General features: G+C 42.8%; 1 protein-coding gene across 2 annotated transcripts in view; it reads left to right on the top strand.

Moving 5' to 3' along the window:
• Positions 1-6,451: 6,451 nt before the first annotated feature.
• The window catches only part of LOC137648882 (gastrula zinc finger protein XlCGF57.1-like), a 29,186-nt gene continuing 18,034 nt past the window's right edge, over positions 6,452-17,603 (top strand). The window contains exons 1-2 of one of the 2 annotated variants that reach the window (XM_068382057.1): positions 6,452-6,550; positions 9,511-11,596. In XM_068382057.1, the coding sequence (XP_068238158.1) occupies positions 10,236-11,438 (1,203 nt within the window). In that variant the 5' untranslated portion in view covers positions 6,452-6,550; positions 9,511-10,235 and the 3' untranslated portion in view covers positions 11,439-11,596. Of the gene's footprint in view, positions 6,551-9,510; positions 11,597-17,603 lie in introns of those variants that run through there. The other variant, XM_068382056.1, reaches the window with a different exon arrangement.

The raw sequence follows: 17,603 nt of genomic DNA on the forward strand, positions 1-17,603 counted from the left end.
ACTGGAAAGGAAAGCATTTGAAAAGTATACATATGTAGAAAGGGAGAGAACAGTGAGCGAAATTGCTAATGAACACGGAAATGGCATTAAAAAAGGGATTTTGACGAAGGAAAAATCTATTTCTGGGCGAGGGACCTGTGTCGCTCCGTGAAATGCTCCTCTAGCACCATTTCTAATGTATAAATACTACTTAATATACCAGAGAAAAAAGTTGCATGGAATGCCAGGAATATACCCAGCTTGCTCACCCTTGTAGAGTGTCGGTATAGTAACTGGGGCGTGTTGAAACCACTATCAGAAATGAGGAGAAAAGAAACCTGGATTGGCAAATTTGGATAGAGGATTTTAACGAGAAATTAAATTTATTACAAATAGATGAAAAAAGTAAAATGAAGACAAACCAAATACAAAATGGAGCTGAAAAAAAAATTACAGTACAAGATTTTCTTATGTAACTCCTCCTCATCATACTGTTCTTGAGAGTAGAGCCAGACTTACTGCAGCCGTGTCAAGAAACCGAGGTTGTAATAATTGCTTATGTTTTATGCTTCAAAGACTTGTTCAAAAAGAAAAGATGTTACCAGAACCATATGGATCCACTTTGAATTTTTTTTTTTAGAAAATAACTAATACAAACTATAGTCTATTTCTTTTAGCGAGGCAGATTTGCACCGACTCGCAGCGGTGCCCTTTTAGCTCGGAAAAGTTTCCTGATTGCTGATTGGTTAGAATTATCTCGTCCAACCAATCAGCTATCAGGAAAATTTTCCGAGCTAAAAGGGCACCGCTGCGAGTCGGTGTAAATATGCCTCGCTAAAAGAAATGGACTATAGCGTATCCTCTCTTAGCAAGTATTTCCTTAGCTGAAGTATCATGTCTTTCAGAGTACGAAGCCTACTATTTTTTGTATTAAAATCTTCTAAATATTCTTAGTACTGCTTTTGTGTAAAAACAAAGATATTGAAATAATTTATTCTCAAGAACGGTAAATCATATATCTATAATGATTAAAGATTGGGTAGAGAATGAGCCAGAATCATAATCAAAATGATAGCCAACCTAAATTACATGCTGTACCAAATTATATATACACTTTACTGGTCGGTAAATGTGTACAATGACAGGTTATTTGCATGAAAAATTTTAACAAAATCTGCAGGAGTCAAACTTACTGCATTTTATGCAAGTTCGATATGTAAGGTAAGATCAAGTGTGGCCACGTGAGATTGAAATTATAACCTGTAAGAACCTAACAAGTTTGGACCGAAACTAAGCTGTATAAAGTATGCATTCTTACCCCTTGGTTAAGGTTTAAGAATGTCAAGAAATATTAGATAATAGTGAAATTATCATATATCATATATTCATAAGCAAAGGTTTGGTAGGGAAGGAGTTACATACATATACCAAAGGCACTTCCCCCAAATTTGGGGGGTAGCCGACATCAACAAGAAACAAAACAAAAAAGGGGACCTCTACTCTCTACGTTCTTCCAGCCTAACCAGGGACTCAGCCGAGTTCAGCTGGTACTGCTAGGGTGCCACAGCCCAACCTCCCACATTTCCACCACAGATGAAGCTTCATACTGCTGAGTCCCCTACTGCTGCTACCTCCGCGGTCATCTAAGGCACCGGAGGAAGCAGCAGGGCCTACCGGAACTGCGTCACAATCGCTCGCCATTCATTCCTATTTCTAGCACGCTCTCTTGCCTCTCTCACATCTATCCTCCTATCACCCAGAGCTTTCTTCACACCATCCATCCACCCAAACCTTGGCCTTCCTCTTGTACTTCTCCCATCAACTCTTGCATTCATCACCTTCTTTAGCAGACAGCCATTTTCCATTCTCTCAACATGGCCAAACCACCTCAACACATTCATATCCACTCTAGCCGCTAACTCATTTCTTACATCCGTTCTCACCCTCACCACTTCGTTCCTAACCCTATCTACTCGAGATACACCAGCCATACTCCTCAGACACTTCATCTCAAACATATTCAATTTCTGTCTCTCCATCACTTTCATTCCCCACAACTCCGATCCATACATCATAGTTGGTACAATCACTTTCTCATATACAGTAGAACTCTCTTTACATTCATGCCCAACCCTCTATTTTTTACTACTCCCTTAACTGCCCCCAACACTTTGCAACCTTCATTGACTCTCTGACGTACATCTGCTTCCACTCCACCATTTGCTGCCACAACAGACCCCAAGTACTTAAACTGATCCACCTCCTCAAGTAACTCTCCATTCAACATGACATTCAACCTTGCACCACCTTCCCTTCTCGTACATCTCATAACCTTACTCTTACCCACATTAACTCTCAACTTCCTTCTCTCACACACCCTTCCAAATTCTGTCACTAGTCGGTCAAGCTTCTCTTCTGTGTCTGCTACCAATACAGTATCATCCGCAAACAACAACTGATTTACCTCCCATTCATGATCATTCTCGCCTACCAGTTTTAATCCTCGTTCAAGCACTCGAGCATTCACCTCTCTCACCACTCCATCAACATACAAGTTAAACAACCACGGCGACATCACACATCCCTGTCTCAGCCCCACTCTCACCGGAAACCAATCGCTCACTTCATTTCCTATTCTAACACATGCTTTACTACCTTTGTAGAAATTTTTCACTGCTTGCAGCAACCTTCCATCAACTCCATATAACCTCATCACATTCCACATTGCTTCCCTATCAACTCTATCATATGCTTTCTCCAGATCCATAAACGCAACATACACCTCCTTACCTTTTGCTAAATATTTCTCGCATATCTGCCTAACTGTAAAAATCTGATTCATACAACCCCTACCTCTTCTAAAACCACCCTGTACTTCCAAGATTGCATTCTCTGTTTTATCCTTAATCCTATTAATCAGTACTCTACCATACACTTTTCCAACTACACTCAACAAACTAATACCTCTTGAATTACAACACTCATGCACATCTCCCTTACCCTTATATAGTGGTACAATACATGCACAGACCCAATCTACTGGTACCATTGACAACACAAAACACACATTAAACAATCTCACCAACCATTCAAGTACAGTCACACCCCCTTCCTTCAACATCTCAGCTTTCACACCATCCATACCAGATGCTTTTCCTACTCTCGTTTCATCTAGTGCTCTCCTCACTTCCTCTATTGTAATCTCTCTCTCTCATTCTCATCTCCCATCACTGGCACCTCAACACCTGGAACAGCAATTATATCTGCCTCCCTATCATCCTCAACATTCAGCAAACTTTCAAAATATTCCGCCCACCTTTTCCTTGCCTCCTCTCCTTTTAACAACCTTCCATTTCCATCTTTCACTGTCTCTTCAATTCTTGCGCCGGCCTTCCTTACTCTCTTCACTTCTTTCCAAAACTTCTTCTTATTCTCTTCATATGACTGACCCAGTCCCTGACCCCACCTCAGGTCAGCTGCCCTCTTTGCCTCATGTACCTTGCACTTTACTTCCACCTTTTTCTCTCTATATTTTTCATACTTCTCTATACTATTACTCTGCAGCCATTCTTCAAAAGCCCTCTTTTTCTCTTCCACTTTTACCTTCACCCCTTCATTCCACCATTCACTGCCCTTCCTCATGCTGCCTCCAACAACCTTCTTTCCACATACATCACTTGCAATCCCAACAAAATTTTCTTTTGCTAACTTCCACTCCTCCTCTAAATTACCAGTTTCTCTTACTCTCACCTCGTCATATGCCATCTTCAACCTTTCCTGATATTTACTTTTTACCCCCGGTTTTATTAGCTCTTCAGCCCTCACTAGCTCCCTTTTACATCCACCTACTCTATTCCCCCACTCTTTTGCTACAACTAATTTTCCTTCCACCAAAAAATGATCAGACATACCGTTAGCCATACCCCTAAACACGTGCACATCTTTCAATCTTCCAAACATTCTTTTAGTTATCAACACATAATCCATTAATGCCCTTTCTACTACTCTTCCATTTGCCACTCTTACCCATGTATACTTATTTTTATCTTTTTTTTTAAAGAAGCTAGCACTTATTACCATCTCTTGTTCAACACACATATCTACCAGTCTCTCACCACTCTCATTTTCACCTGGTACGCCATACTTCCCAATGACACCTACCTCTCCAGCACCCACTCTAGCATTTAAGTCACCCATAACAACTACATAATTCCTTCTACCCAGTCCTTCTACACACCTAGTTAATTCATTCCAGAACTCATTCCGCTCTTCTTCACTTTTCTCACTACCGGGCCCATACGCACTGACAAACGCCCAACATTCCCTACCCAACCTAACCCTTACCCACATTAACCTAGATGATATCTCCTTCCATTCCACTACTTTACCTGTCATCCATTCACTCAGCAATAACGCCACACCCTCTCTCGCTCTTCCCCTTTCAATCCCAGACACTCTACCAGACATTTCACCAAACATCACTTCACCCTTTCCTTTCATCTTTGTCTCACACAAGGCCAATACATCCATCCTCCTACTTCTAAACATACTTCCAATCTCACATCTTTTACTCTCTATCGTACTACATCCACGCACATTCAGACACCCCAAAACTAGAGTGCGGGGAGCAGTTGATATAACTAAAATAAGAGAACTCTAACCCAAGACAGTGGAAGACCATGGTACAGAGGCTATGACACTACCCAAGTCAAGAGAACAATGGTTGGATTTTGGAGTGTCCTTCACCTAGAAGAGCTGCTTGCCATAGCTAAAGAGTCTCTTCTACCCTTACCAAGAGGAAAGTAGACACTGAACAATTACAGTGTAGTAGTTAACCCCTTGGGTGAAGAAAAATTGTTTAGTTATCTCAGTGTTGTCAGGTATATGAGGAGAGAAGATAATATGGAAAAAGTAAGCCCTACTATTCGGTGTATGTGTAGGCAAAGAAAAAAATAGCATAACCTGAGAGAGGGATCCAATGTAGTACTTTGTGGTCAGTGAAAGGACCAAATAACTCTCTAGTGGTAGAATCTCAATGGGTGGCTGGTGCCCTGGGCAACTTACTAAATAAAATAAGTAAGTAAAATATATTGCTTTCATGTGGATATTTTTCATAGTCACTGTTCTTAAAATATTCTATTTCAATTGTTTATTACTTCTCATATAGTTTATTTATTTCCTGGTTTCCATTCCTCACTGGGCTATTTTTTACTGTTGGAGCCCTTGGGCAAGCATCCTTCTTTTCTAAGTGGGGTTGTAGCTTAGATAATAATAATAATAATGATAATAATAATAATAATAATAAATGTTTATAGCATCTTGCTTTCCCAACTGGCGTTGTAGCTTGCCAAGTAATAATAATAATAATAATAATAATAATAATAATAATAATAATAATAATAATAATAACAATCACAATAACAACAACAACAATAATAATAAAAATAATAATAAATGTACATAGTGAAGAGTGAATAATTGCTAACTGCTCACTCCGCAAAATAAGTTTGCGGGCACTCTATCGTACTATAAATAGGTGCAAAACTTCTAAGCTGATTCTTATTATTGTATTTAAGCTTCATTTACGTGTACCATAATTAAATTGATAATGAGATTCTCAATCTTCACTTTTATCCCATTATACCTTGAAATCAGTTGAGAGAATACCTTGCTATCATCAATTTTGGACATTTTAAATTCTTCTCAGGTTCAGGTCCTGGGGTGAGGCATAGCCTTTATAACAGCTCTTCTTTCATACGCATTGCCCTACTTACGTATGCAACCAGATCCATGCTAGATTTTGCAATATACCTACACTTTTGTCTAGCTTCATTAATTGTCTTAATTTTGGGAATGAATATAAACGTTCTGTTACTCTGTAGTATCATCTTTATCTTTGCAAAGGTCACACTAATCAAATGCTCATTTTACTGTATTCATGAGAGACTGTGAACATAATTTCTCTAGTGTAATCAACATTCACATTTAATACATTTCATGATAATGCAAAGCGCATGGTAGACACAATTATATATAATTCATGCGAATATAAGTGTTTCTTCGTGCTCAGTGTGTTGAATGGGTATTGTCATTAACCAATCAGATGATTATGTAGCCATTTCAGAAAATACTTATACATTTTCAGAGTATATCAATAATGTGGATTTTAAAATGCTGTGAGATACTCTAAATATCTAAGAATGTTGTATACAATAAACAATTTAATTTGTAGGTTTGAAGTACACACGGTTTCCATGTTGTAGGACCTGCTAAAATTCGTAATTTATACGATAATTATCCGTAGTTTGGACAATCCTTACTGTTATATAAAACAAAATACATTTTCAAATTATAGTACATTTTATCTGATCTTAAATATTGTACAAATGTGTTCAATTGTGTTGTTCTATAAGGAAAATTAAGCAGACGGTCGTAGTGTTGTGCTATATTGATGGTTTTGATCATTTGTTCATTCTGTTGTTTTGATCTCGCAACTTCGCAAGTTCTAAAGTTCTAAGTGACTCGTTGAGAACATATCACCCTAAAAGTTAGAAGGAAATTTTAAGTAAAGGTAAGAATTTAATTTAAGTTAAAGGCAAGAAACTGAAATTTTAAGTAAAAAGGAAATCTTTATTATATATATTAACCAATCGTAACTCAAAATGCGGTTTCATTGTATATTATTACATGTCAATGTATCCTAGTATTCCAACTACTTTTTCTTATAGGAAAAATTACGCTCCCTTCGAAAATAACACTCGTTCCCGTCGCAAATGAATAGTTACAGAAATATATATACATCTATATCCGCCGATAATGGGGGGACCCCCTTTGGGAACCCTGGGTTTTGGGTGGGGAAAACATACTGGGGAACCGATATATAACCGTAATTCAGTCCTTTTCTTCTCTATACATTTCTTTCTGGTATTTATTATAACCGTAGGAAAAGACAAATCAGTATACCTGGATATATTTGGGAGGAGCCACAAAATTACCCAAAATTGTATATGGCCATCTTGACCATCCTCTGGCTTATTTAGGTATACGTTACTATATAACTATTATCAATCATTGTTTACTTAATTCATGTATAAATACGTGCTTTTGCATAAAGGGGATTCTAGAACCTTTGGCATAACGATGGATATGACCTCTGGCATGTATAGAACACTGCTTAACCATAGATTAAGGGAGCCAGGCTCCCTTAATCTATGGCTTAACTTAAGCCACCCCAACCTAACCTAATCTACAGACTATGTACTCACCTGTCATATTCTAAGGTAGGTAGGTTCATGGGTGAGGCATAGCTTTTGCAACGGCTCTTCCTAAGATTATCTTTGGAGTGTATGTATGATAGCGGCCACGTGTATGTGTTATTATGTCTAAGTTAGAATAACGCCCCCCCGTTAGGTAAGTACACGGCTTGTAGGTAAGGTTATGTGGGAAAGTTTAGGTTAGTTGATGTCCATTTTTAATGAACGTGTGAGGAACTGGCCGCTGATATATAAAGGCTCCGAAAATATGAACTGTTATCGGTTTAATTATAGGTACCTTAAACTGCTCTAATGTAAATGATTTGGGGGAGAATCCATATATTTCAGATTATAGGTGTTTTAAAAGATTAGCTCTCATTACGTTCGTATGTTTGTTCCCAGCTTACTTAACTCCTCCCCATAGCAAAGTGTGTCAATTTTATCCTATATGCGTAGTAGTTCCACCCACTGAACTCCTTTTTCCAATGGAAACGCGATACCTTCTCTAAATGCATTACTACTGTATTAGCTAATGGATTTTGACCTCTTTTGGTCAATGACTAGTTTGTCCATGATAGGTTTACGCATGTGAGACAATTCAGAATGCTTTTATTGCTAAGACATGGAATTCCACTGTAGCAGACCTTAGGTTCGGGTCCTTCTAGATTTCTAGTCTTTGGGGATTAACTGACGATCCTTATCAGACCAAATAACTCTCTAGTCTGTAAGACAGCTGAGGCGGTATCTCAAGCACCTGAGAGGATCTTGCCCTCATATCAAGCGTCAGCTTGTCAGTACGGGCAAGATCAAGGGGAGAATTACAAAAATTACTGTCTCCATGGATTTAACAGGTCATTTGACCACTCACTTAATGAAAGGCGGACAACTCAGAACTCATGACAGTGTCGTAGGTACGTCCCTGGCATTCAAAAGAAACTTCTCGGTGGTACAGGTGCTCCAAGCGGGCGTTTGGAAGAGGCAAACTACCTTCACCACCCACTACCTGCAAGACAAAACCCACAAGACCCTAGATACATTTACTCTAGGCCCTGTGGTGGCTGCTCAACAAGTGGTTTAGCTACCTTGCAGAACTAGTAGCAGTTTGGCGAGGGCAGAAGTTGCAGTGGAGTTAGTCTGGAATGAATGTAAAGGTATGATGCAACACTCCCAACCTCCTTACAAGGGGGAGTTAGGTCCTGTCTGGGTCCAAGTGTGCTTGAGTGTCAACCCACTTATACTCGCCTAGATGAAGTCACAGTACTAGTTTCCTCTCGCTTACCATGGGTGGACAGGCTGTCAACCCTTTGTCATTGACAGGCCAATGGTTCATGAGGTGTCAGGATGCTCTTAAAGGTTTAAAGGTCGCTCATGAATGGCAGACGCAAAGGACAGTGACATTGCCCTATCGAGTAGGACAATGCCGTAGAGACTAACCATATATACATATGATCAGCACCCAAGCCCCCTCTCCACCCAAGTTAGGACTAATGAGGGCCAGGCAATGGCTGCTGAAGACTCAGCAGATAGATCTATAGGCTCCCCTAAACCCCCTATCCTTAACTCACAAGGATGGTAAGGTTGTAGCGACCAAAGAAACTAACGACTTTGAGCGGGACTCGAACCCCAGTCTGGCGTTCACCAGTCAGGGACATTAGCCTACCACATCGGCCACCACAATGCTCTATTGAGTTGGGATTTATATCCCGGGGAAAAGTTCTTCAGCCAGTTGGAATAGGACTTCCACCCACCTTAGGGTGAGTCTCCTGCATGAAGAACGAAAGTTGTATTTGTGCAGGAACATATGGCAAATTTGGAAGTATTTTGTATTTTTTCTAACTATACAAATATGAACTCTTTACACATACTTGTCCCGCCATCACCTACCTCCTTGAAATCCTGCTTGCAATAAAAAATGAAGAGAGGTCACTCGGTGTCTGTGAGCGGGTGGACTGGCGTAACACTCCCTCCCCCCTGCTATTCAGCGGAAGGTCAGTAACACCTCGCATTAAAGTTTTTATGGCTAAATCAGCTCGTGCTGAATCCTCTCACCTATGTAAAGATCTCGGATTTGTATAGTTATGAAAAATAAAAATTACTTCTAAATTTTGTCATACAGTATTACTATATATATATATATATATATATATATATATATATATATATATATATATATATATATTTATATATATATATATATATATATAAAAACTCATGTCTGCTGCAATCTGTGGAGTATAAAAATATACCATGTTTCAATTTCATCTACTTCCAATTTCAGACACTGGAAAAGTAAAGAGACGGTTTTAGAGGAGCTTCATGAGAACATTTTAGAGAGAACAAGCCTCACGAAGATTGGTGTTGTAAGGGAGAAGCACAATTGTTCATATTGTTAAATGTAGGATTTCTCTGGAGAAAGAATGAAAAAGACTTTTAACTTGAAATTTGTGGTTGCTTAACTGCGATAGTATCTGAAGATGCTATGGGAGGTTCCTGCTGATTGAAAATCCTTTGGAATAAATGTGTGTTTCTTGTATATAAGAATAATATTGTCCAGTCTATGAATTATAGAATTTTTTTTCACCATATCCATTGAAAAAGACTACATGTTTAAAATTCTAACGTGATATTTTTCATAGGTAAAAGTCAAAATGAAGGCTTGAGATTGTGGGTGAAGGTTTTATTACCTCAAAATTTGAACAAAATCATCTGACCAGCTTTATCAGAAAGTGTTTTGATATGATACTTAAATTGATTGATTCTCTTTAGATCTAAAATAAGTGTTTTTTGCTTATTGAAGGGAAGGGATGATTTTAACCTCTTTAATTAGGTTTTTTGTAGACTAGTAAAAATGTGACCTAGATATTTGATATTTAGAACTTGTATAATTTAACATATTCTTTGAAAACAGACATTAAACATTAAAATAGTAATAGAATATATACAGTACTGTATACCATCAGTGGAAACAGTTGTAGGTACTGTAGACCAGAATCACCAAATATTATGAGTGAGGAAATCTTTGTTCCTGGGATGTGTGCCGCCCAAAATCCATTTGCTTGTCAGGAATGTGGAACAGAATTTGGTTTGAAAGCTGCCCTCTCCATGCACAGGAAAACCCACCACCAGAAGAAGAACTCGTGCCTTTGCCAATTTTGCGGGAAGGGCTATGCTACTAAACAGCATCTTGCCAAACATGTCAAATCCCATACCTGCAGAATATGCGGAAAAATGTGCTTTGAAGGTACTCTCACCGCTCACATGGGAACGCACGACCACAATGTGGGGAAGAAAGTCACTTGTGAAGTATGTGGGAAAACCGTGAGTGGGAAAAGGTTAGTTGGCCACGCAAAATGTAAGCCCTATTTTTGCGAGCATTGTGGTGAACGATTCCACTTCAAGGAAAGCCTGACCAAACACCTCGAAGAACATCAGGGGCCAGAGTGGTATTTTTGCGTTCATTGTGGGAAGCAGTATGACTTGAAAGAGTCCCTGGAAAAACACATCAAAACTCATGAAAGAAAAAAAACATTCAGCTGTAAGGAATGCGGAAAGAAATTCATTGACGAAAATTATTTTGCAAAACATATGAAATTCCATACAGGAGAAAAGCCTTTTTCCTGTCAAAAGTGCGGAGAGAAATTTGCCCTGAAGCGTTCGCTCACCAGCCACATGGCCGTGCATCACAAGGAAGAGCCGCTGGGTTGCCGAGAGTGTGGGAAGAGGTTTTGTCAAAATGTACACTCGGGAAGCCACAGTGGAGAGAATCAGTTTGTGTGTCTGCGGTGCGGAGAAGGGTTCAGTAACCAACGCTCCTTTACAACACATGCAAAAATTCATAGAAGAAATAAGTGGTTTACGTGTAATGACTGTGGGAGGCGCTTTGCTTCGAAATTAAATTTAGAGGTTCATTTGATGATCAAAGCTGGTGTACGCCGTAAAGGCTCTAAAGGCCGTAAAGGCATTGAATGTGGAAAGGAATTTGTTGGAGAATCTCGTCTAGATACTCCCGTCCAAATTCATGCAGCCGAAAAGTCATCGATTCTTGATGATGAAGTTGGTCTCTCGTTGAATAAGGAAAATGATACCAAAGACTTTAAAGTGGAAGATGTGATTATTGAAGACAGTGATACCATTTCTGTAAAATCAGAAGATGAAGGAGACGTATTCCCATTTCAGAACATAGAAGCAGTGTTTGTGAACGGATAAAGACATTGTACCATTTTTACTACTATTTATATGGGACCCTAAGATGCACATCCATCGTATAAACAGTTTTTGTATAGTCGGTTTGTATGATTTTTAGCAGATTAACCATGTTATTGGAAAAAGTAATATTTCTAAGTAAACTATTTTTATTGAGTAAATTATTATTTTTTATCCAAAGTCTATATTGATGGTGTACTGTACTGTACAAACATTTGACCAATCAATTGTATGATCTAATTTCAAGCTGTGTTGCTACTAGTAGCACATTAAGATCGGGAGTTGTAATGTCTCTTTCGCCCACGTTTCCTACCCCATCCCTTATCCTTCGAGACTAGGTTAACTCTATTCTGGTAAGGATAACCATGGGTTGTTATTAACACGTCCCTGATTTATACATGATATCTCTCGGGATCTTCGCTCCGGAGGTTAGAACTCTGTGATAACCTCCAAGGTAAAATTTTTATGGTATATCACTCGCAGAAATATCCCAAGTAGAAGCTGTCAATGAGGAACCTCCATCAGGACAACATGGCTGTCTCACCCAAATATAGATTATTCCTATGTCAAACTCCATTTGTTCCGTAACTGGAATACAAACCACGCTATGTATTAGGGGTATTACTTTCTGCGAAGCTGAAATGACGAGCCATTAAAATTTAGCGAGGGTTAACTACCCATACTGCTAGTTAGGGGGGGTGGGGGTGGATAGGGCGGTAGCTTGCTACCACTCCCACTCACACACCGGTGATTTAGCCCACTTTACTTTTGGGTCAGATGGAGAGCGGTTGTATCCGCTCTTCCTCCTCGCCTATTCTGGACTGCCATTAATTTTCGTCTTTTAACTTACTTTTTCTTATATGTATATATATATATATGAAAACATTCTAAATATTTATGTATACTGTATATATATATATGTATAGAAATGCTGTAAGTTTCCTTTTAAGTGTTTGTGCTGTGCATGTGATATATATATGACAGGTTCTCAAGACACTTGCCGACCTCTCCCCCCCTTGTCCATCGGTCTTCCCATCGGCATATAACCTACCATTGACTCGGACGTCGCTGCAGGGGAATCGTCATCGTTTGGACCCTCCTTGTTCAACTGTTGTCTTCGCCTTTCCCTCTTCCTACGGGAAACATGGAATACTGAGCGTAGGGAGTGTGGCCTCTCAGAGATTGACTACAGTCTTTCTCTTCTCTAGATCGTTTACCTTTCATTGGCCTCCGACAGTGTACTAACGGGGGGGGGGGGGGGGAGCACCTTTCCCGTTCGCGGGTTAGGTTGCGTTTCTGATTGTTTTTCTCAATTATTTAAGTGAAATTATAATTGTTGTAATTTTAACTTTTCAGCTTCTTCTCCGTGGGGAACACTTCCCTTGGGAGGATCAGAGGTTCTTCCTATTATTGAAAACTTTTAGCTAATTTAAATCTTGTGATTCTTGTTTGATTACAGTTACTCTCCGTCCCCTTCTCCCGTCGATGTTGACTGGGGAAGGGAGGGCCCAATACTTATTTGTTCCGTAACCAAAATACAAACCACGCTATTTACATTGGGTTTACCTTTTAGCGCAGCTGAAATGGCAAGCCATTAGAATTTAACGAGGGTGTATTCCGCCGCGCTAGTTAGCGGGTGGGTAGGGGAGTGGTAGCTAGCTACCCCTCCCCCCCTCACACACAGGTGAATGCTCACTTAAACTTTTGGCTCGGACTGGGACAGACGTCTCTGTCTTGGTCCTCGCTTGGCAGCCATTGTTTGTTTTGTCTTTACTTAATCGCTTACTTTTCTTTTACTCAATATATATATATAAACATGTTTTCATGTTTGTATATATATTTGAGTATAGAAATCAGTAAGTTTCCTTTTCAGAGTTGTGTGTGTAGTGTACGATATCTCCGTGGAGTCCTCGGCAGTTAGGCCACCACGGCGTAATTTTATGGGTTGCGATCGAGTTTGACTTCGGTCTTTCTCTCTCTCTCTCTCTCTCTCTTGAGGTCGTTCACCCTTTTACTACGTGTTACTACGCCCTTATAGCTTCCTTCCCGTGTGGGGGGGTTGCTACGCCGTACGTTTTGTCTCAATTAGTTTATGAATCTAATTGTAGTTGTTTTTTTCAGCTTGTAGAACGATTCCTTTCGGGGTTTTCGTTCTTTCTTTAGTGTTCATTCATTTTTAAATTACATAATTACATAGTTTCATAATTATAATTGTTATAATTCTGTTTTGGTTACAGCTCTCCTTCCGTGAGTGTAAGTGGCTGTGAGGGCACATGCCTGTGGTGTAATTCTTGTTTCCTTTCCCTCGGGATTCCTCTTCGGAGCCTTCCCGGGGGAATGAATGTGTACTAATGTTTTTTGTTTTTATTTTTTCACAGTTACCGATCTAGTTCGTTTCTGTAATATGGCTACGGTGTGAGCTGTCTTGTGGAGGCCTGGGGATTCGGCTGTTGCTGCCTCCCCTTTGGATTTTCGTCAGGGGCGTGTCTCCTTCTACTGGAAGTACTCCCGTGACGATTGACAGCTCTCCAGTTCATTTTAGAACTCAGGAGGCTTGCCTCCTTGGGTGGGTAACTTTCCTTCCAAGGGAAGTTTTTCCTGTCCAGGCTTGAGTTTTTCCCCTTTTGGGGGGTTCTTCTCTTGCCTTTTTTTCGTGCGACTATGCTCTTGGTGCTGAGTGGTCACACCTGCAGTTTCGCTCAAGGGGCCGGGCAACTGCAGGAGCCCCTCTTCGGAGGATTGCTCCTTTTAGGTCACTGGCTGACCAGTCTCTTCTACGAAGTGTTTCTCTTTTGTTCGCGAGAGAGTACGCTCCTAGAGACTCCTCTTCGGAGGATTCTTCTGCTGCTGTTGCTGTTGGCCTCCTTCGCCGTAAGGCTCACCGTCCGCCTCGTCGTAAGGGCCTCTCATCTCCCTATAAGGGTGCTAAGAGGCGCCTTTTGAATCTACGTTTGCAGCCTACAACTCCTTCATCCGCCCTGATGCAGATGGACAGCAGTCTGACGGGCAACGGTCTTCCCGATGGACAACGGTCTTCCGACGGACATCAGTCTCCCGGCAGACAGGCAACGGTCTTCCGGCCTGCTCCTGCTCAGTGTTAGCGCACAGGCGCTCTCCTGCTCGTCAAGACCCTCCTGCTCGTCGGCGCTCACCTGCTCGTCGGCGCTCACCTGCTCGTCGGTGCTCACCTGCTCGTCGGCGCTCTCCTGATGTTCGCCCTCCTCGCCAGCGCTCTCCTGCTCGTCAGCTCTCTTCTGAGCGTCAGCGCTCATTTGAGGATCATCGCCCTGCGGTCTCTGACCATCCTACAGTTCCTGCTGAGCTCCCTGCTCGCCTTCAGTCTTCTGACCCTGTGGCTACGCAACATCGTTCAGCGCGTGTGTCAAAGCACATGTTCGGCAATGCGCCTGCGATCTTCCTGTTCCTGCTCGTGAACGCGCCGCGCCACCTGTCCCTTCACAGGATCTCACGCGTCGACCTCCTGCTCGCCAGCGATCACCTACGCGCCAGCGATCACCTGCTCGCCAGCGTTCACCTGCTCGCCAGCGCGCACAGGCGATTTTAGTATCGCCTATTCGCCAGCGTTCTCCCACGCGTCAACGATCGCCTACACGCCAGCGTTCACCTGCTCGCCAGCGTTCACCTGCTCGTCAGCGCGCACAGGCGATTTTGGTATCGCCTATTCACCAGCGTTCTACGCGTCAGCGATCACCTGTTTCTCGGCGATCTCCGGACCGCCCGCGTGTGTTACAGCCTGCGCGCCAACGTTCTTCAACGCTTCATCAGCCGGAGGTTCTGAAGGGACATGATTCGCCAGCTACTAGCTCGCCATCGCGCGATCGCTCACCGGCGCATGCGCCAACGCGTCACCATGCCATAACGCGCCATCGCCTACCTGCGTGTCAGCGCTGACCAGCTCACCACCGATCTCCTGTTGATCCACATCGCCAGCGGTCTTCGTCACCCACGCGGCAGCGTGTTTCCTCGCCATCGCGCCAACGCTTGCGTTCGCCGCCTCGGACACACGCTCATTCACCTGCCCACCCTCGCGCCCATTCTCCTGCGCGACCGCTCGCCTGCACGACCGCTCGCCTGCGCGATCATTCGCCTGCGCGCCCGCGCGACCGCTCGCCCGCGCGCCCGCTCGCCTGCGCGCCCGCGCGACCGCTCGCCTGCGCGCCCGCGCGACCGCTCGCCTGCGCGCCCGTGCGACCGCTCGCCTGCGCTCCCGCGCGACCATTCGCCCTCACGCGACCATCGTTCGCGGCGAATCCCGCAGCCGGGGGTAGCAGCAGGAACGCGTGTTCCTAGACAACGCTCGGGATCACCTCCACCCAAACACAGGTTGGTAGTGCAGGACAAGGATACTACTGAGGAGAGGTTAGTACATCATTCTTCCCCACCTTCTTTTTAGGCAGGTACTGTGGTGTCCACTCCAAAGGATCGCCCGATCCCTTTCCCTTTATTTGTTCCGTAACCGAAATACAAACCACGCTATTTACATTGGGTTTACCTTTCAGCGCAGCTGAAATGGCAAGCCATTAGAATTTAACGAGGGTGTATTCCCCCGCGCTAGTTAGCGGGGGGGGGGTAGGGGAGTGGTAGCTAGCTACCCCTCCCCCCCTCACACACAGGTGAATGCTCACTTAAACTTTTGGCTCGGACTGGGACAGACGTCTCTGTCTTGGTCCTCGCTTGGCAGCCATTGTTTGTTTTGTCTTTACTTAATCGCTTACTTTTCTTTTACTCAATATATATATAAACATGTTTTCATGTTTGTATATATATTTGAGTATAGAAATCAGTAAGTTTCCTTTTCAGAGTTGTGTGTGTAGTGTACGATATCTCCGTGGAGTCCTCGGCAGTTAGGCCACCACGGCGTAATTTTATGGGTTGCGATCGAGTTTGACTCCGGTCTTTCTCTCTCTCTCTCTCTCTCTTGAGGTCGTTCACCCTTTTACTACGTGTTACTACGCCCTTGTAGCTTCCTTCCCGTGTGGGGGGTTGCTACGCCGTACGTTTTGTCTCAATTAGTTTATGAATCTAATTGTAGTTGTTTTTTTCAGCTTGTAGAACGATTCCTTTCGGGGTTTTCGTTCTTTCTTTAGTGTTCATTCATTTTTAAATTACATAATTACATAGTTTCATAATTATAATTGTTATAATTCTGTTTTGGTTACAGCTCTCCTTCCGTGAGTGTAAGTGGTTGTGAGGGCACATGCCTGTGGTGTAATTCTTGTTTCCTTTCCCTCGGGATTCCTCTTCGGAGCCTTCCCGGGGGAATGAATGTGTACTAATGTTTTTTGTTTTTATTTTTTTACAGTTACCGATCTAGTTCGTTTCTGTAATATGGTTACGGTGTGAGCTGTCTTGTGGAGGCCTGGGGATTCGGCTGTTGCTGCCTCCCCTTTGGATTTTCGTCAGGGGCGTGTCTCCTTCTACTGGAAGTACTCCCGTGACGATTGACAGCTCTCCAGTTCATTTTAGAACTCAGGAGGCTTGCCTCCTTGGGTGGGTAACTTTCCTTCCAAGGGAAGTTTTTCCTGTCCAGGCTTGAGTTTTTCCCCTTTTGGGGGGTTCTTCTCTTGCCTTTTTTTCGTGCGACTATGCTCTTGGTGCTGAGCGGTCACACCTGCAGTTTCGCTCAAGGGGCCGGGCAACTGCAGGAGCCCCTCTTCGGAGGATTGCTCCTTTTAGGTTACTGGCTGACCAGTCTCTTCTACGAAGTGTTTCTCTTTTGTTCGCGAGAGAGTACGCTCCTAGAGACTCCTCTTCGGAGGATTCTTCTGCTGCTGTTGCTGTTGGCCTCCTTCGCCGTAAGGCTCACCGTCCGCCTCGTCGTAAGGGCCTCTCATCTCCCTATAAGGGTGCTAAGAGGCGCCTTTTGAATCTACGTTTGCAGCCTACAACTCCTTCATCCGCCCTGATGCAGATGGACAGCAGTCTGACGGGCAACGGTCTTCCCGACGGACAACGGTCTTCCCGACGGACAACGGTCTTCCCGACGGACAACGGTCTTCCCGACGGACAACGGTCTTCCCGACGGACAACGGTCTTCCCGACGGACAACGGTCTTCCGACGGACATCAGTCTCCCGGCGGACAGGCAACGGTCTTCCGGCCTGCTCCTGCTCAGTGTTAGCGCACAGGCGCTCTCCTGCTCGTCAAG

The sequence above is a fragment of the Palaemon carinicauda genome, chromosome 10 (assembly GCF_036898095.1).
Source record: "Palaemon carinicauda isolate YSFRI2023 chromosome 10, ASM3689809v2, whole genome shotgun sequence".
NCBI lineage: Eukaryota > Metazoa > Arthropoda > Malacostraca > Decapoda > Palaemonidae > Palaemon > Palaemon carinicauda.